Here is a 21619-nt window from a genome sequence, read left to right as displayed (position 1 = left end):
TTGTATTGGGAATGTAGTTACTTTATTATCAGTCCTATCTACGTAAGCTGCATGAATTCATATGATTAAAAACAACAATGATCTCTCACACTTGGTCTGCCATCTTATCACATACAACTGGCCTCCTTCCTTCCTGGTTCCAACACCTTAGAACACACTTACTGAGAATGTTGCAGTAAGATTTTAAATCTAAACCACAAAAGAAATCAAGAAAAAATATTCTAAAATGCTTTATCGCCAAGGACAGTAGGGAACGCAACAACCCCATAAAGAGATGCTATTATCAACGAGGACCGGTCCCTTGTCTCCAGAGTTAACTGCATCTTTGTAAACTAACTAAATATATCATTATTTATTTTCTTAGTCACATTAAATACATTGACAAATTTTATGAAAAATATTAAGAGCTTGAGACACTCTGAAGACACTGGACCATGAACCCCAACCCACAATCTAACCCCAATGCCTGACCCTAACTGCTTTGAGTTCAATCTGGACAAAAAGCTCTCACCTTCCTCTCTTCAAGTGCATTTGATAATCAAGTAAACAAATTGAACAAGTCAGAACAGAAACATGTTATTAGGATGAGTTTCCACAAAGTCAGTGGTCCTAACCCCTGAATAATTCCAATATGAGCAAACTTAAAAAGCCAAATCCCCTTCCATTAAGTTGTTACTGACCATGTGTTTGTCTTTTACCACCAGTACATAAAAACATGCCATAGTAATGACTGATGTAAGTGCAAACAATCTTACCAGAAACTAATTTGGGATAAACTAAGAAGGAATGAGTAACCTTAAATTAGGAATATCAGAGGTAAGACTCAATACACCTTATGGCAATAAGAAGAGAAATGCCACAACATTTACAGATAGTCTTGGATCAGTGCTGCATTGTTGCTTGGTGGAGTTTCTAATAAAACCTGAATAGAATGTGGCACGAGTTGAAAGTAAAGGGAGCGGTTTGGCATTCCTGTTGATTGCTCTTCAGTAATTACAGGGGGTAATGGAATGAAAACATGAAATAAGAAGAAATAAGAATTTAAAGTCATAAGACATGGCCAGATATGGAATTATTAACACATACTAACTACACTACAGCCTCTGAATGAGTGTCTTAATTTTGTTGTCAGCAAACTTATTCAATGATCTCTTACATCTAAAGCATACTTGACAGAAAACCTAAAATAATCATCCATCAGACTTGAATGTCTTTGAGTACTTCCAAACATTCACTACAACATCATGATTTGAACTGTGAAGAATTTCCCTAAACTGCAACTAACAATAAATCTACCTAGCAACCCTTCAGTAAGTTGACCAACTGTCAGTTTGACTGAACGCAAGATGGACATGGAAGAGACACGGGTTAAGATCTACAGGCAGTGTTGGTATGCAAGCTTGGTATGAAATATTGTGTGTTTGGATAGTCCTCTATCCCCTGTCCAGTCTGTGTACCACATTAAAGCAGTTTCGTCAAATATATTGCTTGGTGCGTTACAATTGCAACCCGTGTCCACTAAGTCCCTCCATCTCTCGTTCAGCCCGGTTCAGTCGTCCTCCCACTTCTCCATTGTTACTGAAGCACCACAGTCCAGTCCAGCCCTGCGTTGACACCCGGTTTGCGAAGGGTTAACACTGACATGGAGGCATCAAACTCAAACTCCAGCAGACTCTCCTTGCCATCTACAGAGAAAAGACATCAGAATAGATCAATAACAGTCATTTGAGACAGACCTGCCATTTTACACACAGTAATCAATATCCACAAAGAATGACAGTTTTTGGCCAACTGTTTCCATCTCATAATTGCCTACTAGGGTGTGAAAACAGGAAACATTCAAACACAATGACGTACTGGCATCTTAACTTGGTACACTAACCCATAATATGAATAAGACACTGGAAAAACTCACCAGGAGTCTTCAGAGTGGCCTTGCTGGGCTTACTGGCTCCCAATATGACAATCTTCTCAACCCAGGAAAAAGTGGTGAACTGAGAGCCAGGGGCCAGGTTCCTGCAGGGAGGGAGAATTCAGAGTTACATTCAACATAGACAAAAATCAAGGAGACTAACAATGAAAATAAACATAATATGTGAGAGAAATTATTTGACAGACCTGGAGGACAGGGCATTATTGGCAAAGGAAAATCTCCTGTGGATGAACTGCTTCTGTTTGTCAAAGTTGAAGGTGTGGCCGTCGTCTATGTAGAGCTCACCCTGGGCAAATCGCTAACAGACATAACATTTGAAAATGTTTAAAGGTCAAATCCTGAACCCATCCAAATGGGGGCAACAGTATAAGTGACAAAGTGTGTGTTTGTGTTACCTTGGGGCTGAGAGCAACAAATAAGGTGTAGGGGTCGTGTTCCATGCATGATGATGACCTTCGAACCCGGGCCTTCCTGGGAATAATGGAACCACCGCGCTGGAATACCGGAATCTGGTAAGGAGAGAGAGTCAGTCAGGGAGAGTCTTTCCAATCTTACCCAGTTCTCTCAACAGAACTTTCAGGATATGGTCTTAACTGTATGTGACTGTTTAACTAAGCATGTAGCCCACTGGGCGTGACTGACTGGTTGTTAGTGAATGTGTTGTAGAGTTTCTTACAGAGCTGATGGTGACAGGGATGTAGAGGTTCTGGGCTCCGTTGTGTTTCTGGAACGTGTGGACGTCAAACCAGACCTGAAGGACACAGAACAGAGCAGTTAGGAGAGGGTTTCAATTAGATGGCTGACATATAACCTACATAAGACTGTTATAATAGTGACAGTTCCTGAGAGAGACTCACCTCTCCTTTTCCAGGCAGGTAGGCAGTAACACCCCTAGCCCCCTCCTCAGTCACGGGGTGCACCAGCAGATCTCTCCCTGAAACAGCAGGATAGAAGGAACGTGACTCAGTCATGATATCAGCCATAAAAGGTACGCAAAGACAGGAATATCTATTGACACTGAGCTATACTAGGGAATAACATGATCTCACTCACCAAGCAGGAACTGGTCATCCATGGAGAACGTGGCCGTATCCTGAGGATACTCCACCCACAAGGGTCTCATGACGGGCTGGCCAGAGTGGTGGGCGTGGTAGAACAACTGGTACCAGTAGGGCAGGAGGGCGTAACGCTGGCGGACAGCCTCCCTGATCAGAGCAGTGTTCTCGGGGCCAAACAGCCAGGGCTCTCTGCGGGGGGTGTCCAGATGGGCATGGGCCCGGAAGAAGGGCTGGTATGCCCCCGTCTGGTACCAACGCACCAGGAGCTCAGTACTGGGAGACTTGAAGAAGCCACCCACATCAGCTAGGAGAGGGAGAGAGAGGAGGATGAGGAGTGGTACAGAGATAACAATGTTCAATATGTGGAGGTGTAAACAAACAGGCAATGAACCTTAATAATGTAATGTAAACAAGTCATGTAAAAAAGCAGATAACGCCAAAATAAAATTTGAATGTTTTAATTGCTTAGCTGTGGCTTTTAGTGGAGAGGAAACTAGTGGTATTAGCTAAGACTGAGTCAGACTCACCTCCACAGAAAGAGACACCAACCAAGCCCAGACTGAGACACATGGGGATGGAGATCTTCAGATGGTCCCACTCAGCAGCGTTATCACCTGTCCACACAGCACCGTAGCGCTGGGAGCCAGCGAAGAAGGCTCTGGCCAGGACAAAAGGTCTCTCCACTCCCCCTGAGCGCTCAATCAGACCCTCTGCTGTGGCCCTTTGCTGAGGGAAAGAGAAGAGGTGGTTACTGCAAGTTCAAGCAGCAAAGCTCGGTAGAAACATTAACAGTAATTTCTTCAAGAAAAAGTAGAGGTAACATGGAGCTCCTACTACTACAGAGGGAGGCTTACTGGATATCCTGTCTAAAAACATTGACCCCTAGTGGTCTTAATGTTGACTTTGATCTCAGGCCCTTCTCATGAACAATTATTCTCTCTTCTTTATGAACAAGTCTAATAAATTGGGTGGTTTGAACCCTGAATGCTGATTGGCTGACAGCCGTGGTATATCAGACCGTATACCATGGTTATGATAAAACAGTTATTTTTACTGGTCTGATTACATTGGATACCAGTTTATAATAGCAAGGGATTTGTGATATATGGCCAATATACCACGGCTAATATACCACGGCTAAGACCTGTCTCCAGAAACTCTGCGTTGCGCAAATTAATAGCTTTTAGCCGTGGTATATTGGCCATATACCACATCCCCTCGGGCCTTATTGCTTAAAATGTATTCTTTCTACAGCTTATCAGCGTACACTCAATATGTTCCCCCTTTTGGTGATGCTTATTATGCATTATGGTTGAACCAAATGATAACATGGAACAAAAATTACATTGGAAAACATTTCATATATGTGAAATTAAATTAAACAATGTATGTTGATGCTAATATTATGTAAAATATCTAATTATGTTTCCATATGATAACAGCCTAATATATTCTATATGCTGTAACCTATTGTCTTTTAACAGTTTCACTCAATTCATTCTAATCAACCTAATAATTATGACACACCCCTCTCTATTGTCATTGGTTGCACTAATTGCATATTTTGTCTACATAACCTGATTCAAGCATTCATGACATCACCCTGAAGAAGGCAAAATGATGCCGAGGCGGTGTTTTACCCAATAAATTACTGGGAGATATATAATGTGCGACTCTATTATTCAAGAAAAAGTCTACCATTGCAAGTCCAAGTTCTACTAGAGTGAAGATGTGCACATACAACACGTTCAAACACTCACCACGTATAATCCGTAGAGGTTGTGGAGGTCACGGTTCTCCCAGTTCCCATGCAGGGCGTCTTTATGCATGGTGACCTCTGGTCCATTAAACACTGACGGCTCGTTCATATCGTTCCATGTATACATGTTCTCCATGGAACCCTGAGATCAGAGATAGGGGAAGAGATATTTCATCAAAAGAACGACACATGGGTCAAACCCGGGCAGAAGGGACTTACCTCATACTGATCGTAGGCAAACATACTGGCCCACCAAGCTCTCATCTCAGGGTTGGTAAAGTCTGGGTAACCAGAATTACCTACAATAGAAAGAAGAAAGATTAGAGAGAGATGTTGAGTAATTGCAATGTGTTTTTACGCAATGTGTAGCTGCAATTCATTTCCTTCCTTTGATTGTGGGTCAGACCAATTTTGCCATCTCTTACCAGGCCAGCACCAGCCCTCATAGTCTCCGCCATCTTTGCTTTTGACGTAGAAGCCTTTGGAGCGGATCTCATTGTGGATCTTGTAGCTGCTGTCCACCTTGATGTGGGGGTCCACAATGGTCACCATCTAAATCGTACAGGGAGAACATGAGGGAGAAGGAAAATAGCAAAAATGAAACGAGATGACTTGTCAATGTGTCTCAGAACCTTTTACTTTCTCCATTCATCCAGTCGACAGAACCCAGAAACGTCTACTACAAAGGAGGCCTGGCCAGACAGCTGTAACACATGAATGTGCTCACCTTGCGTCTCTTGTCTAACAGACCCTGCAGCATGTCTTTGGGCTGGGGGAACTTGTGATGGTCCCAGGTGAAGTAGCGCTTGCCGTCCGTGTGCTCTATGTCCAGCCAGATAAAGTCGTAGGGGATGTCGTGGTCGTCGAAGCCCTGATCCACCGCCGCCACATCCTCCTGGTCGTTGTAGTTCCAGCGGCACTGGTGGTAGGCCAGCGTAGACAGGGGAGGGAAGGCCTGGGTACCTGGTGGGGGGAGAGAGCTGGGTGGTCATATACAGACAGTTGTATTATGAGGGACCCTGGTGGCAGGCCATCGCAGACAGGGGAGGGGAGGCCTGGGTACCTATATGCAAAGGCACAAGGCCTGGTGAGGGGGTCAGGTTCTCTGACATTTGAAATGGGAGAAAAATATTCTGGGGAGTGGCCTCCTAAGATGTTGGTTGACGTTTATTGGGATGAAAATTCTACTGAAGGCAGAGTTGAGTGGTTTCCACTAGATGGGCCAGTGGCAAGTTAAGAAGTCCATATATATGTATATGGACTTCTTAACTTGCCACTGGCCCATCTAGTGGAAACCACTCAACTCTGCCTTCAGGAGAAGATTAATATATATATTGTAACAATTCCTGGGGAAAAAAAATTGCTAGGGCAACAAGCGGATACGGCAGCGACGTTACTGGTGACGAGTCCCATTTCCGACTGGTCCTCTCGGTTCCAATTGATGCCAGAACTTTTAGCTGGAGCGTTGATACATTGCCGGAAGCAAACAGTCTGCCTAGAGAGACTAGGTATGTGAGGGTGATGAGGGAAGTGGAAATAGACTGGACTGGGAATATGAACTGGGTTTCGGTAGTGGGAGTCTGACCTGTGAGTGAGGCGTACTGGGAGAAGACATCAGCGGGAGTGGGTCCCAGCATGATGAAGACGTCGATGATGCCGCTCTCTGAGATCCAACGCACGTCTGTCTGTGGCGTCTCACTGGAGCCCTGAACGTAGTCCAGCATCTGGCCAAACACTGTCTGCATAACCAGAGAGAACCAGCGTAGGGGTAAGAGGGTGTGTGTTCTCTCTGACTGTACCCTTCAAAGTCTATTCACAGGGTGGCTCAGATGTGTTTGTCTCACTCAGAACCTGGAGAAAGAGGATTGACTGACTGTGTGTGTGTGTCGGTCTTACCTTGCCGGCGGTGTTAGAGCTGATGTCCACCCAGGTCTCAGCAGCGTTGAGCCAGAAGATGCCCATGGTGCGCTGTGCACTGTGAGACAGCATGACAGGGATGGCACCGTACAGGGCCATAGGGTTGAACACCTCATACTGGAACACGTCTAGGTTAAACAACCGGTATGGATCCCCTCCACTGGAAAACGCATATATATTTTTGTCATATAGTCGGTCATTTCGTGTTATTTAAAAATCTTCAACCCACAATGTTGAAAAATATAAAATCAAATGCATATGAGGATGTCCTGCACCGTTAGAAAACACATACACTAGAGAACAATCTGAAAACATGCAGTAGGTCTTAGTTAACTACAGTCTCAATTTTTTATTTCACCTTTATTAACCAGGTAGGCCAGTTGAGAACAAGTTCTCATTTACAACTGCGACTTGGCCAAGATAAAGCAAAGCAGTGTGACACAACAGAGTTACACATGGAATAAACAAAACATACAGTCAATAACACAATAGAAAAGTCTATATATAGTTTGTGCAAATGAGGTAAGATAGGGGAGATAAGGCAATAAATAGGCCATAGTGACAAACTAATTAGAATGTAGCAATTAAACACTGGAGTGATAGATGTGCAGAAGATGAATGTGCAAGTAGAGATACTGGTGTGCAAAGGAGCAAAAAAACAATAACAATATGGGGATGAGGGAGTTGGGTGGGCTATTTACAGATGGGCTATGTACAGGTGCAATGATCTGTAAGCTGCTCTGACAGCTGATGCTTAAAGTTAGTGAGGGAGATGTGAGTCTCCAGCTTCAGTGATTTTTGCAATTCGTTCCAGTCATTGGCAGCAGAGAACTGGAAGGCGGCCAAAGGATGAACTGGCTTTGGGGGTGACCAGTGACTGCTACGGGTGGGTGCTGCTATGGTGACCAGTGAGCTGAGATAAGGCTGGGCTTTACCTAGCAAAGACTTATAGATGACCTGGAGCCAGTGGGTTTGGCGACGAATATGAAGCGAGGGCCAGCCAACGAGAGCATACAGGTCACAGCGGTGGGTAGTATATACGGCTAAAGTGACAAAACGGATGGCACTGTGATAACTGGATGCAGTCTTTCTGAGTAGAGTGTTAGAGGCTATCTTGTAAATGACATCGCCGAAGTCAAGGATCGGTAGGATGGTCAGTTTTACGAGGGTATGTTTGGCAGCATGAGTGAAGGATGCTTTGTTGCGAAATAGGATACCGATTCAAGATTCAATTTTGGATTGGAGATGCTTAATGTGAGTCTGGAAGGAGAGTTTACAGTCTAACCAGACACCTAGGTATTTGTAGTTGTCCACATATTCTAAGTCAGAACCTTCCAAAGTAGTGATGCTAGACGGGTGGGCAGTGATCGGTTGAAGAGCATGCATTTAGTTTTACTTGCATTTAAGAGCAATTGGAGGCCACGGGAGGAGTGTTGTATGGCATTGAAGCTCATCTGGAGGTTAGTTAACACAGTGTCCAAAGAAAAAACAGATGTATACATTATGGTGTCGTCTGTGTAGAGGTGGATCAGAGAATCACCAGCAGCAAGAGCGACATCATTGATGTATACAGAGAAAAGAGGTGGCTCGAGGATTGAACCCCGATGTAACCCCCATAGATACTGCCAGAGGTCCGGACAACAGGCCCTCCGATTTGACACACTGAACTCTAAGAAGTAGTTGGTGAACCAGGCGAGGCAGTCATTTGAGAAACCAAGGCTGTTGAATCTGCCGATAAGAATGTGCTGATTGACAGAGTCAAAAACCTAGGCCAGGTCGATGAATACGGCTGCACAGTACTGTCTTTTATCGATGGCGGATTAACCAATGTCATGGCCTATGTCAGTCACTTACTCAGTGGCTTTGAGTTTGAGGCTGTCTGCGTGTTCTGGGATGCCATAGACGTTCTCCACCCCTGGCAGAGAGAAGTCTAGACTGATGGAGGAAGGGCCTAAGAGAGAACAGCCAATCAAGATACACTCAAAAAAACAAAATCAACACTGACTGGTCACTGTGCCTAAAGCAAGTCATAAAACTCAATCAATCATAAAATAATATCTCCAGGAGATGAGCAGTGAGTACTCAGCATCAGAATACCAATTATTCAACTGCAAGCCGCCTCTTCCACCAGTCAATTGAAATTACGGGTCCACAGAAAAGTATACATACCATTGGGTTTGCTGTCTGTGTGCGATTTGAATGTCTCCTCCCACATTCCATCTTCCACTTTCTCATCCTCCTTCGCCTTCTAGGTAGGAAGGAACAAAATAACAAAGGTAGAGACAGATGGAAATAATTGCAGAGGAGCATTGTGGTGCGAGAGATAATGGGAACAGCAACAAGGGGTTTGATTTCGGCCCAGTGGCAGTAATGTTACAACTAGGGATGAAATGGTTACCGGCTTCACGATAAACCATGGTAAAATTCCCGATGGTTAGTATTACCGTTTCAAATAACCATTAAAACCGTGTTTGATTACCACGGTTTGAAAAACTCACAGTAAACGCAACATCAACCAAAGTTAGCAACAGTCTGGCGCAGCATGCAACGTGGGTTTTGTTTTGTGTAAAAACATGTCGGAAGGCAGTGACAGCGCTCGGGAGATTTTTCTGCCATCTAAGAGGACCCAATCTGAAGTGTGGTCATATTTTGGGTTTTACAAGAGTGCTGAGGGAAACTTAATCGAAGATGGTCACCCTGTCTGCAGAATATGCAACAACCAAAAAATGCACATAAGGGGGCAACAATTCAAATCTCTTGAGTCATCTTCGTAACCACCACCCACTACTTTATAGCGAATGCAGAGTAAGTTAACTTTTAGCTCAATGCATGATGTAGGGACTTCGGAATGGGGGAAAATGTCATGGTTTGTCTTGCTAATAGCTTGTCAATAATGTAAACTGAAAATGTCAGTTACCTACTCTTATAAAAATACTACACGTTGTTCTGCTGCTGTATGCGCCGTGTGTCTGTGTAACAGTATAACTTTAGTACGTCCCCTCGCCCCGACGTCGGGCGCGAACCAGGGACCCTCTGCACACATCAACAACTGACACCCACGAAGCGTCGTTACCCATCGCTCCACAAAAGCCGCGGCCCTTGCAGAGCAAGGGGCAACACTACTTCTAGGTTTCAGAGCAATTGACGTAATTGATTGAAACGCTAGTAGCGTGTACCCGCTAACTAGCTAGCCATTTCACATCCGTTACATCTGCAGACTATTCGCCCATTGCACACGATAACACGTTATGCAGTTTAATCACCCAACCAACATTTTGTTCAATTAAAATCCGTCAGTCATCGACTTGGTTGTAAAAGTGCTCCAAAAGGAGAAACACTATATACTCCTGTACAAGACTCCTGTATTTATGTCATTTGTTGGGCTCATTGCAATAACTAGGATTGTCTTAAGACTCATGTGTTTATGTACATTGTGGATGAGGTCATTGCATATACTCAAATGCAACACAGAAGATAGACTGTGTGAATAATAATAACGTAACACCAATAATAATACATTTGCTATTCCTTTGTTTACAGAGTGGGCATGCAGCAGGCAAACCCAGTGATGCTACTGGTCCCTCATCTACAGTTGTGACCCAGACACTGAGCAAGCATTTAAAAAGGCAGGCAGCTTATGCACCCACATCAAAACATGCTCAAGACCCCACCGCAGCCCTTTCATATTGCAAAGGACATGATGCAATTTCAAATTGTTGAGAGGCCTGGCTTTGAGGCTGATGAAGGTTGCCGTGCCCCACTACAACATGCCATCACGAACATTCTTTTCCAAGACTGAAATCCCAAACCTGTACAACCAGGTTAAAGCTGATGTTGGAAAAAGTTTGGCTCAGGGCACATGGTTTGCTGCAACTACTGACCTCTGGACCAGTGAAATCTGTGGAGGTCAACCATACATCAGCTTCACTATCCATTACCTCACCCCAGACTGGCAACTGGAATCAAAACTGCCTGGAAATACAGTTCTTCCCAGAAGACCACTCAGCTCACAGAGTTTGAGAATATGCTGGAAGAGTGGGGGATCAACAAGAAAGACCTGGTCTGCATAACCACCGACAACACAACAAACATGACCAAGACTTTTGAAGAGTTCACAGATCTGTTGCTTGGGTGCTTTGGCCATAATTTGAACCTGGCCATCTCAAAGGCTCTGAAAATTCAGAGAGTTGACACAATAGTCATGGCCTGCCGTCATCTGGTCCAAGGCTTCTCACGGAGCTGGAAGGAGAGAACTGAGAGAAAAGCAAGCTGCCCTCAACATGCCACAGAAGGCCCTGATCCATGATGTGGTGACCCGATGGGGATCTACACACAAGATGCTTGAGCTTTTCCGCAGCCAGTCTGTGGGTCACTAGCTGGAGAAAGAGGAACATGGCACCTGATGCCCAAGGATGCCGACATAAGTGTCATGGGAGCAACTATGCCAGCTCCTTGAACCTCTGAGCAAGTTTACAGATGCACTTGCCTCAGAGACATGAGTCACACCGTCTGCCATCAAGCCTGTCCTGGACCACATCACCTGTGATGTTCTGGTGGAAAAGGATATGGATCCATCCCTGACCAAGGAGATGAAAAGGGTAATGAGAGAAGACCTTAACAACAGATACGCAGTAAGCAGAGTCATGCACATGGCTTGTTTCATTGACCCCCTGCTTCAAAGGGAGCTTTTTAGAAGAGCCTGAGGCTGCACAAGTTGACACTGACAGCTGTGTCCAGGAGGCCTTGAAGCTGGCAGCTGCACAAGTCAGGGAAGAACCACAAAGCACCACCAACACCCCCACAGCGGCATCAGAGGGGAAAGGCCTGGCTGGGTTGCTGAGAAAGATTACCTCAAGGCAGCAGAGAGGTGAAGAGGGTCAGATTCCGACCACCCCAGAAGACAGAGTGAAAGAAGAGGATCCACTGGTGTGGTGGAGGGGCCATGTATCAGAGCTGCCTCACCTTGCCAGGAAGCTTTTGTACATCCCAGCAACCAGTGTGCCATCAGTGTTCAGTGCCAGCGGGCACATCGTCTCTCCTCGCAGATCACTACTTAAACCAAAGTAAATATGCTGACATTTTTTACATTTCAATCTCAAGTGAACAATGACGCATACATGCAGGATGTTAGGCCAGCAGCACCTTATTTCTTTATGGAGAGAACAGACATACAATCAGTGCTGTTCATTTGATTTGTTTACATATTTTGTGTTGTTATTTTAATGTCAACACCTGCACGTTGGATGTGTTTACATATGGTTGTATTATTCTTACATGCACATTGCTTTACTTGTGTTGCTTTTATATGCACATTGGATTTTCTTCCTTTAGGTTGAGTTCATTTAAACCTGCACTAGGGAAACTTTTACCTCTCATGGCGCCATCTTTAATGTTAATGATATTATTTTAATGTTTATGCACACAAAAAGTGCATAGTGCTGCTAATTCATTGTTTGTTGGTTTTCAATATCAAACTTGGTGAAATGATTTCAGTGTGTGTGTGTATCAGTACTTTCTGAACATGTCCAGCACGTTTTAATACCACGATAATACTGATAACCGTGATAATTTTGGTCACTATAATCGTGATATGAAATTCTCATACCATTTCATCTCTAGTTACAACAGAAAGGTGTTGATTTCAGCCCAGGGCCAGTCATGTTACAACAGAAAGGAGTTGATTTCAGCCCAGAGGCAGTCATGTTACAACAGAAAGGGGTTGATTTCAGCCCAGGGGCAGTCATGTTACAACAGAAATGGGTTGATTTCAGCCCAGGGGCAGTAATGTTACAACAGAAAGGGGTTGATTTCAGCCCAGGGGCAGTAATGTTACAACAGAAAGGAGTTGATTTCAGCCCAGGGGCAGTAATGTTACAACAGAAAGGAGTTGATTTCAGCCCAGGGGCAGTAATGTTACAACAGAAAGGAGTTGATTTCAGCCCAGGGCCAGTAATGTTACAACAGAAAGGAGTTGATTTCAGCCCAGGGGCAGTCATGTTACAACAGAAAGGGGTTGATTTCAGCCCAGGGGCAGTCATGTTACAACAGAAATGGGTTGATTTCAGCCCAGGGGCAGTAATGTTACAACAGAAAGGAGTTGATTTCAGCCCAGGGCCAGTAATGTTACAACAGAAAGGGGTTGATTTCAGCCCAGGGGCAGTAATGTTACAACAGAAAGGGGTTGATTTCAGCCCAGGGGCAGTAATGTTACAACAGAAAGGGGTTGATTTCAGCCCAGGGGCAGTAATGTTACAACAGAAAGGGGTTGATTTCAGCCCAGGGGCAGTCATGTTACAACAGAAATGGGTTGATTTCAGCCCAGGGGCAGTAATGTTACAACAGAAATGGGTTGATTTCAGCCCAGGGGCAGTCATGTTACAACAGAAAGGGGCTGATTTCAGCCCAGGGGCAGTAATGTTACAACAGAAAGGAGTTGATTTCAGCCCAGGGGCAGTAATGTTACAACAGAAAGGAGTTGATTTCAGCCCAGGGGCAGTCATGTTACAACAGAAAGGGGTTGATTTCAGCCCAGGGGCAGTCATGTTACAACAGAAAGGGGTTGATTTCAGCCCAGGGGCAGTAATGTTACAACAGAAAGGGGCTGATTTCAGCCCAGGGGCAGTAATGTTACAACAGAAAGGAGTTGATTTCAGCCCAGGGGCAGTAATGTTACAACAGAAAGGAGTTGATTTCAGCCCAGGGGCAGTCATGTTACAACAGAAAGGAGTTGATTTCAGCCCAGGGCCAGTAATGTTACAACAGAAAGGAGTTGATTTCAGCCCAGGGGCAGTAATGTTACAACAGAAAGGGGTTGATTTCAGCCCAGGGCCAGTAATGTTATAACAGAAAGGAGTTGATTTCAGCCCAGGGGCAGTAATGTTACAACAGAAAGGAGTTGATTTCAGCCCAGGGGCAGTCATGTTACAACAGAAAGCAATGTTAAAAAACCCTTTAACTGCATCTTTTGTTCAGTTTACTGATCCTAATCAAAAGCCTGGGGGAAACCTTCGTTACAGTGTTACCTCCCCCCATACCTCCTCTCCTTCTGCCGGTTCGTTGGCAGCCTCAGTTTCTTCTTTATTCTCAGTTCCTTCTGGGTCAACCTTACTGTGGGAGAGAGAGAAACAGACACAACTTGCTGACAACTGAGTAAATAAAAATCCCAAACGGTACCAGAGGCACACATGGAAAAGAGAACAGAAGGAAAATCATGAACCCACACAGCCTTCTCACTAGAATCAAAATAGTGTTAGTGTCAACCTACTTTTAACCTTTTAAGATTTCACTCTAATGACAAAGGGGAACAATTCCCTACCTTGTGGTTATTTTGAGGTAAACACCAAGGGACTAACCCCAAGTGACTACCGGTACCCTGCCTTACACAGACTTTCTCAGTGAACACATACTACCCCTGTGAAAGCACACACTGACCGGAACAAACGAGCCTTGAGAGGGGAGACATCATGGTCTACTCAGTGCTATGGGATTAGACTAGGTCGCCTCTACATATCACATGACTGTTGGGTCAACAGTGTGGTGAAATGGCTGTATCTTGAAGTCAAGAGAACTGTGGAAATGTGGGAGGAAAAAAGCGTGTGAGCATCTCCTCTGAAGACAGGTAAAGAGCAGACCAAATGGTAGTGAGCCTAGAACTGGCCTTCATGCCTAGACAGGAAAATATTTCAGAAAATGCTACCAGCCCAAGTCACCACATCCTTGAGCATGTCATTTTTGGATGTCTAAACTTCTTGGATGTCTAAACTACAACTCAATTCCATACTCCTACATTGCCAGCAGACAAATACAAACCTACAAAGGTGAAGGAATTTACCTAGAGAATACCCACTTGATGTTTTCCCACATGCTATTAACTTTGGTTTTTATCTTATAGGAGATGCTGAGAGGTAGAAGAGAAGAACAGAATGGAGGAAAATAATTATGAAATGGAGAACACAATAGCAAGCAGTGAAAAAGCAAGAAAACAAATAAACATGTATAATAAGGGGTGTGTGGGATGTGGGTGTGACTCACGTATCCTTGCGGATCCGGAGGTGCTCAAAGGCCAGCAGGCCACGGGAGTTAAGTGACAGAAGAACCTCCCGCCCCTCCATGATGTCCAATCGGAACGGCTTAGCGCTGACGATCAGCCGCTGTGAGTCTGCCCCCAAAGACAGAACCACCCCGTTCTCATCCCGAGACAGGAGAGACAAGCTGAGGAAGGAGTGGGAGAACGAGATGTGTGAAATAGGTAAATTGATGGAAGAAACAGACAACACCCAACAAATAAATTATTCTGTGCCATCTCGTCTCCACTGTCCATTCACACAGATGCATTCTCTCTTGGTGCTGGAGGTTATAACATTATCAACCGATATACACCACTTGCTGAGAGCGAGGCAATTTATCTACTGCATGCCCCCAGGTAGTGGTTTCCTGCTTCCTCCACTAACTCCATTATCTTTTAACTCCATTGCTGGGCTCTGTCCTAACTAATTCTTTAATTATCCCCATCCACATGGCTCAATGTCACCCATCCACTACTCCAGATGGCTCCCTATGAGACTTACGGCTCTGTGGGAGGGTCATTGATGAGCACATCGGGGACCTCAAAACGAGGCTTCAGTGGCTTCAATTCATTTATCTTCACCCTGGTCATGTTGCCCTGGAGACGATAGAGCTCAAGCAGCAGACGCACCTGAAGAACCAGGGGAGAGGTGGGGGTGTTAAAAAAGACGAGACCAGGACCCAAAGGGGTTTCAGCACACCTGTTAATACATGTATGGATGGATGTACAATAACATATTACATCATCTGTGAATTAAAGTCTGTGTGTGTGTCTAACAAACCTTGTTGTTGTCATTGATGAGCTGCAGTGTGAGTTTGGTGTTGGTGAGCTCCAGGGTCTCCAGCAGGGCTCTGTATGGGGACTGGCCAGGCTTCAATGCTCGCTGACGCCTGAGTGCACAAACACACAGAGTTAAAACATGTTTATTAGGGTTTGTGTTGTGTGAATGTAGAAGTACATATTGTGAACACTGGACCATAAGTGTAGAAGAGAATGGGGGTAGACTTGTTGAGGACTTACACGGTACCATCAGTTACTTAAACTGACAGTCTACTCTCATTGACTGTGTACAATCTCTATGAAGGTGCTAAGTGGTGTAGCTGCGTATCATCTAGAACTCACTTGCAGAACGCACTCTGGTCACAGGTTTTGAAGTTCCCCCGGTCCACTGCCCAGGTCCCACTGAGGCAGACAGCCAGCCACAACACTAACAGAGGCCCCATCTTGAGAGGGCTGATGAGAGAAACAGAATATTGGAAGTAAATATTATGTGGAGAAATACTACATACATTCAGCTCTGTAACATTACAGTGATAGATAACGCTGACAACAAGTCAAACATTTTCCAACTGAGATCCTTGAATACTCCCAACAGCACATGTCTGTTGTGCTCCAAGACAAGCAGACCTGATTCTACTGGTCAACTGGTGCACCCGATTAGACTACAATCACATTAAAAGGAGGAAATCATCATAGCAATCACACCCTTCACAACATGAATGCTGTACCCCACATGTGAGGTACGCGTTACCTTTGAAGTGATTCAGACAAGTTGAATCAAGTGTTTTTGTCTGGGGATACAACAAAAATATATGCTATACTCAAGGACCCGAAGTTGCTGCTTCCGGGTATCATATCCTGTTGTTGATTAACCTCGTCTAACTGTTTGATGAATCACTAACGTTATAGCTAGTTAGCTATATGTGTTAATTAGCTAGTATGCATGGGTTATAGAAAGGCCATCTTTGGCAAACTATTATCTGGCTCCTTGTCATTTGCGCTCGCTGCGTCCTAAAATGCTGGAAGAGCTATTCAGCTGGCTAGCTAACGTTAACTGCTAACGTCGATTTGGTCCTGTCAAATCTGGCTAGTTAGCCAACACCGGTTGCTAGCTACCTAAATCCCCGTTGTAATACAAGATGTAGGACACACAAGACAGAGATACGCACATATGATATTTCACCGATCGAAATAGTTACCAATGTATGTCCATCATTATCTAGCTAGATCATCATCCTGAAAGGTTAACGTTAGCTGCTTATAGAGCGCTGTCAGGCCGCTATTTCAATTAAAGGCTCGAGCTTCTTGATATGACTGCTGCTAGCTAGACAGTAAAAATATAACTCGACCTGCTACTCTTGGATATAGCAAGCGAATCACTGTGCATGCGAAATATTTTTCGAAACCACTAGTTAAATGTATAATTTAACCGCCGAAATATTTTGTCTTACCTTACTACGAAGGCGGCCATCTTGGTTTAGTTTCAACCTTGGCCCACCCCCGTTTCACTCAAACGAACAAATATCGTGGAGTAACAATATTTTTTTGTAGTCTTTAAATATGTAGGACGAAATTCGATATTGGTGGATTATTTTCAGTATTTATTGATTATATATTCCATTTTCATCTGCAATTAGATTCGAAACTGTTATTTTGTATTTATGAGTCTTCCGGAATTATTCACCCTGTTTATCCCCTCCTTGTATTTCTTTATCCTCTCAGACAAGGACACGTCAGCTTGAGGTGGTCAGTTCTGGAGCAATTCTCTGTGATTATTTTGTACTATGGTTGCACTACACTTGCTTATTTTTCCTTCAGGCTCTACCAATATAAAACTACATTGTGAAACATTTGCACAGAGCATATAGAAGTCAGAGACAATGATCTTTCACAGATATGTATGGCTCTGTTTAGAATGGCATGCACATTTGGAGTCAATTCAGATTAAAATCCAATTAATTCATTGAAAATTACCCATTAAGTGTCAAAGGTGTAGTGGTGTTGATAGAATTCCCCTCTAGGTTGACAAAATAACAGTCAGCTTTGCTGCACTCTTGCACATTTATTAGGAGATCTGGTTCAAACATAAATTGTGCTGCATGTAAAGACATTTTAAGGAATATTTGTGATTCATCATATACCTGCAGGCTGTTGATGTAAAATGATTACATTATCATTGATGTACCTTCTCATTACAAAGTTGTACTTCTGTTTCAATTCGTGAAAAAATAAGTTTAATTGAAATTTAGAACTGCTGTAACTCGAAATGTAGACAGTCAAGTTCAAAGGCCAGATATTTGAAACAACAAAATTATGATCACTCCTTTTTCTGCTATTTTATTTATGGTATACTACATGTTTTTATCCCCCTACAGTAACAGCTACATACAAAATTCTACTTAATCTATAAAATGATTCAAAACAGGAGAAAGATAAACAGTAGATATAACATGCTCAACTATGCTTCAGAGCGCATACAGATCTAGATTCAAGTTAGAGCAACAAACAAAAAAACAGCAAAGCAACATCACCAACCACCCCTATCCTCATCTTTCACAAACAATCCCAACCGTCCCACTTCTTGCACCTTTTCTCTGCATCCCTCTATCAGTTCTCTCCTTCCCTTGTTCAGAGCTGGAAACGCCAGCATAGATGCCCCAGCCGGTCAATGTTCTTATGCAGGACACTGTGAATGGGTGCTACGTATCTCGCCACGTCTCCGTCCCGCGAGAAATCCCGGCAGAACAGGCCCTTCTCGGCACTGAAGACAAACTTCTGTGGCATGGGGCCGTTACCCCTTACATATTCCCACACAGCCAGGAGGAGAAGCCTCACTTCGAACGGCGTCAGGTAGGGGAAAGCCTCGTGGACGTTGCCCAGCACAGGGGGCAGCAGCTGGCCTTCACCCATACAGGACACCAGCATGCAGGAGGCCTGGAGGTGCCACGGGGAGTCCATCGCCAAAGCCTCCCTCGAAGCCTCCCAGTGGGCTAGCAGAGTGGCCAGCAGGCCCCGGAGCACCGCAGAACAGTAACAGAGAGCAGGACGCCCGGCAGCCACAACATGGAGTAAAGGGAAGAGGACAGGGTGGGCCTCGAAGCAGCGGCGGATGTGTATGTCACGTTCTACAGTTGTGCGTGCATGTTCCTCTGGCGGCCATGACAGTTCCCCGTTGGCCACATCGGGGCAGATATACTCCACCAGCGTCACTGCCATAATTTTGGCTGCCTCAGCGTTGATGGGCGGCGGTTCGTCTGGAACGGAGGGCTGGTGTCGGGTGCCTCCACCGTTGCCGCCATTCCCGGATGGTGCGCTGCAGCACTGGACGGTGACAGCCAGCAGAGTCTGGACATTCTGTATGACACTGGCGGCGTCGGGGTGAGGCATAGCACTGCGCTGCTTCAGACCCTTCCCTATCACCCCAGCATGGAACACAGACCACACACTGCCAGAGAAGTTGACCGTGGTGCCGAACCTGCAGTTGATGTCCAGCAGGGAGCCCACCCGGTCAGGGGCCAGGGACGGGGAGATGGGCGTGTCCCCTCCAATGTCCTCACTCTGCCCTCCGAACAGGTCAGCGTTTCCTTTATGTAGAGCTCCCTCCACCAGATGCTGCAGGACACATTTGAGGGTTAGAGGGGAGTAACCTACCAGACGGGACAGGAGGAGCAGCGAACAGTTCACTGCCTCTCCTCCCTGGCCTTCGTCTCTCCCCTTCCCTGTCTCTCCTCTCCTCCGCAGCGCCAGAAAGAAGTGTGTGACAGCAGCTCGACAAACAAGCAACAGGTGGGAAGGCAGGGCAGCACGGGGGAGGGGGCTGCGGGACAGGAGCCGCACGGCAGCGTGGGATACCGCCGGGTCACCGTGGAGGAGCAGAGGACAGAAGTCATGGAGGTGTCCTGAGACCGCTGCTCCAACCTGCACTGCCATGGAGGACTGAGGACTAGCACCTCCTCCTCCCATGCCTCCTCCTGGACCCCTCCTCTCCTCCTCCTGTACACTCTGCATGGCAGAGCCCAGGTTGAGAAGGAGCTGGCAGAGCTGCCTGGGTCCCAGGGTGTGTGTATGGATCTGGGCCACGCAGCGGGTCACTGCGGCAGGGATGAGGCCCGGCAGGCAGGCGGACAGTGGGGTGTGGAGCTGCCAGGCTAGGGCCAGCTGGTCTGGGTTCCGGGCCAGGGTGAGCAGCTGACAGAGGGCCTCCGTGGCCACGCTAGGGCCCCCATATACAGACAGCAGACACAGCAGACACAGCAGCTGGTGCAGCCAGAGATGACGCTTCCTCTCCAGTCTCAGCATCTCAGCACAGAGCTCTCCCACGTGGGACTGCAGCTCCTCCAGGAAGGGGACCACACGGGGCGCCTGGGAGGAGGGAGAGTGGGGGCGGCTGTAGTAGCCGTCGTCCCCCTCTGAGCGGGTGTAGACCAGCTTGTGGAGGTGCAGCAGGAGCATCTGGAGGAGGAGGTCGCAGGCCTCCCGGACCCCCTCGTGAGGGGAAGATGTGGGGCCGGAGATGATGACAGAGGCGGGGGTGGCCGTGTCAGCTAGGAAGCGGAGAATGTGTGCCCCTCCAGCAGGGCTCTGGGCGATGAGGTGGACAGCCAGCCCCAGCATGTTGTCAAGCTCGTCCCTGGGAAGGCCCTGTAGAACAGCCTGGAGCTGGAGCAAGACTGGAGGCCGTAGAGACTCCACCAGCTCTGTAGATACGGCACCCAGAAGAGAAGGAGACAGCGCCGCCAGCTGGAGAAGGAAGGGCACTGTGGCTCTGCGGAGCTGGGCTGAGTGCTCCAAGGAGGTGGATCCAGAGCTGGGGGGTATAGTCGGGGGACTGAGGCTCTCCTGGAACATCCTCAGCAGCTCCCGCCGGATGCTGTCAGAGTGCCGCGCCGCCAGGTGGCCCAGGATCCCTACCACAGAGCCGATCTTAGGCACTCGGCTGCTCTTGTCTCCCTGACACTTGTCAGCCGTCCCGTGGGAGCAGAAGTCTTTAAGGCCACAGGCCAGGACACGACTGATGATGGTGCCCGGGAAGGAGGATCCAATGTGGGCCACCACCCAGTCGAAGTGGGGGGAGTGCTGCACGGAGGTGTCCAGGAGAGCATCCACACATTGGTCAGGACACCAGGCTATCATGGCCGCCAGGCACTGGGTATAGGCCTCCATGAGGGAGCGTGTAGCCGCACAGGACATCCACAGCTGCAGTAGCTCGTTGAGGCTGGAGGAGTTGGGAGCTGCCCTGCGGCCAGCATGCTTGGAGCTCAGCTGCCCCAGCAGGTCTACAGCCCAGGTTGAGACAAGGGGAGCCCAGGCTCGGGGGTTGAGCTTAATGAACTCCGCCAGGACGCCATGGACCTCCGTGATGACATCCTCCAGATTGGAGTCCCCGTCGCCATCGCCGTTAGTCTCTAGATTGTGAAGAAAGGCTGAGACGTGCTCGTTGTACACACCCCTTAGGTGCTCGAGGACCGCCCCGCGACAGGCAGGCACAGACCGTAGTAGACGCACGGCACAGCGGGCATGCTCGCGGACGCTGAGTTTACGACCCTGGGTCTGGTCCACGCCACTGATGAAGGATTTTATCTCCTGGGACAGTTCCTGGGGGCTACACACACGACAAAAGTTACGTTTCTGTCCAAAAACAATTGGTATCAAGTGTATTTTCTCTCAGACTATAATATTTCATAAATATGCTTGAAAAATGCTGACCACAGCATCTAACCATAGCACAATAACAGCCTTAGAACTTGTTGGTACAGTAGGGAAGCAGCCACATAGCTACAACTACTGGCTAGCTAGCTAGCTAGCATGCTAGCTATGCTAAGCAACTCACCTAAATGCATTCTGCGGTGTGTGAGTGAGAGAGGTCTGCATGGTGACTGTCAGGGAAGTCCCGTCAAAGACGGCACACATCGTTCAACTTCCCAAACTGAAAATAGAACATGAAGAACTCTCCCCTTATATCATCATATCTGACGTGTAGAGTTGATTATTCGTAGCTTGTTACAAGTGCGCTCCAAAACCGGAAGTCTTTATTTTCTTATTCTATCGTTGTCTTTCGAGGGGTCATTTATTGCCATCTACTGGCCTGACACTGTACTTGGAAACTA

At 46.4% G+C, this 21619-nt stretch overlaps 2 protein-coding genes across 5 annotated transcripts; both read right to left on the bottom strand.

Moving 5' to 3' along the window:
* On the bottom strand, window positions 1-17085 carry LOC129827506 (neutral alpha-glucosidase AB-like). 4 transcript variants are annotated; one of them, XM_055888414.1, is made up of 23 exons: window positions 16964-17085; window positions 15855-15965; window positions 15514-15622; window positions 15235-15362; window positions 14699-14878; window positions 14499-14564; window positions 13690-13774; window positions 8837-8915; window positions 8522-8618; window positions 6647-6827; window positions 6336-6489; window positions 5478-5713; window positions 5176-5302; window positions 4970-5049; window positions 4752-4892; window positions 3519-3717; window positions 2987-3295; window positions 2791-2867; window positions 2610-2684; window positions 2329-2442; window positions 2119-2231; window positions 1916-2016; window positions 1-1685 (listed from the first exon to the last, which is right to left on the bottom strand). In XM_055888414.1, the coding sequence occupies exons 1-23, from the start codon at window positions 16981-16983 to the stop codon at window positions 1576-1578; spliced, it is 2892 nt and encodes a 963-aa protein (XP_055744389.1). In that variant the 5' UTR covers window positions 16984-17085; the 3' UTR covers window positions 1-1575. The 4 variants fall into 4 exon arrangements, with proteins under 4 accessions (XP_055744389.1, XP_055744388.1, XP_055744390.1 ...); XM_055888413.1 differs by lacking the exon at window positions 16964-17085 and having other exon boundaries at window positions 13702-13774; XM_055888415.1 differs by lacking the exons at window positions 14499-14564; window positions 16964-17085.
* A 469-nt stretch (window positions 17086-17554) lies between these two features.
* LOC129827505 (integrator complex subunit 5-like) lies at window positions 17555-21564 on the bottom strand. Its single transcript, XM_055888411.1, has 2 exons — window positions 21343-21564; window positions 17555-21114 (listed from the first exon to the last, which is right to left on the bottom strand). The coding sequence occupies exons 1-2, from the start codon at window positions 21420-21422 to the stop codon at window positions 18141-18143; spliced, it is 3054 nt and encodes a 1017-aa protein (XP_055744386.1). The 5' UTR covers window positions 21423-21564; the 3' UTR covers window positions 17555-18140.
* Window positions 21565-21619: the final 55 nt, after the last annotated feature.

This window comes from Salvelinus fontinalis, chromosome 29 (assembly GCF_029448725.1).
Source record: "Salvelinus fontinalis isolate EN_2023a chromosome 29, ASM2944872v1, whole genome shotgun sequence".
NCBI lineage: Eukaryota > Metazoa > Chordata > Actinopteri > Salmoniformes > Salmonidae > Salvelinus > Salvelinus fontinalis.
Note: the sequence above shows the minus strand (reverse complement) of the source record. Positions and strands in the feature narration are given on the sequence as shown.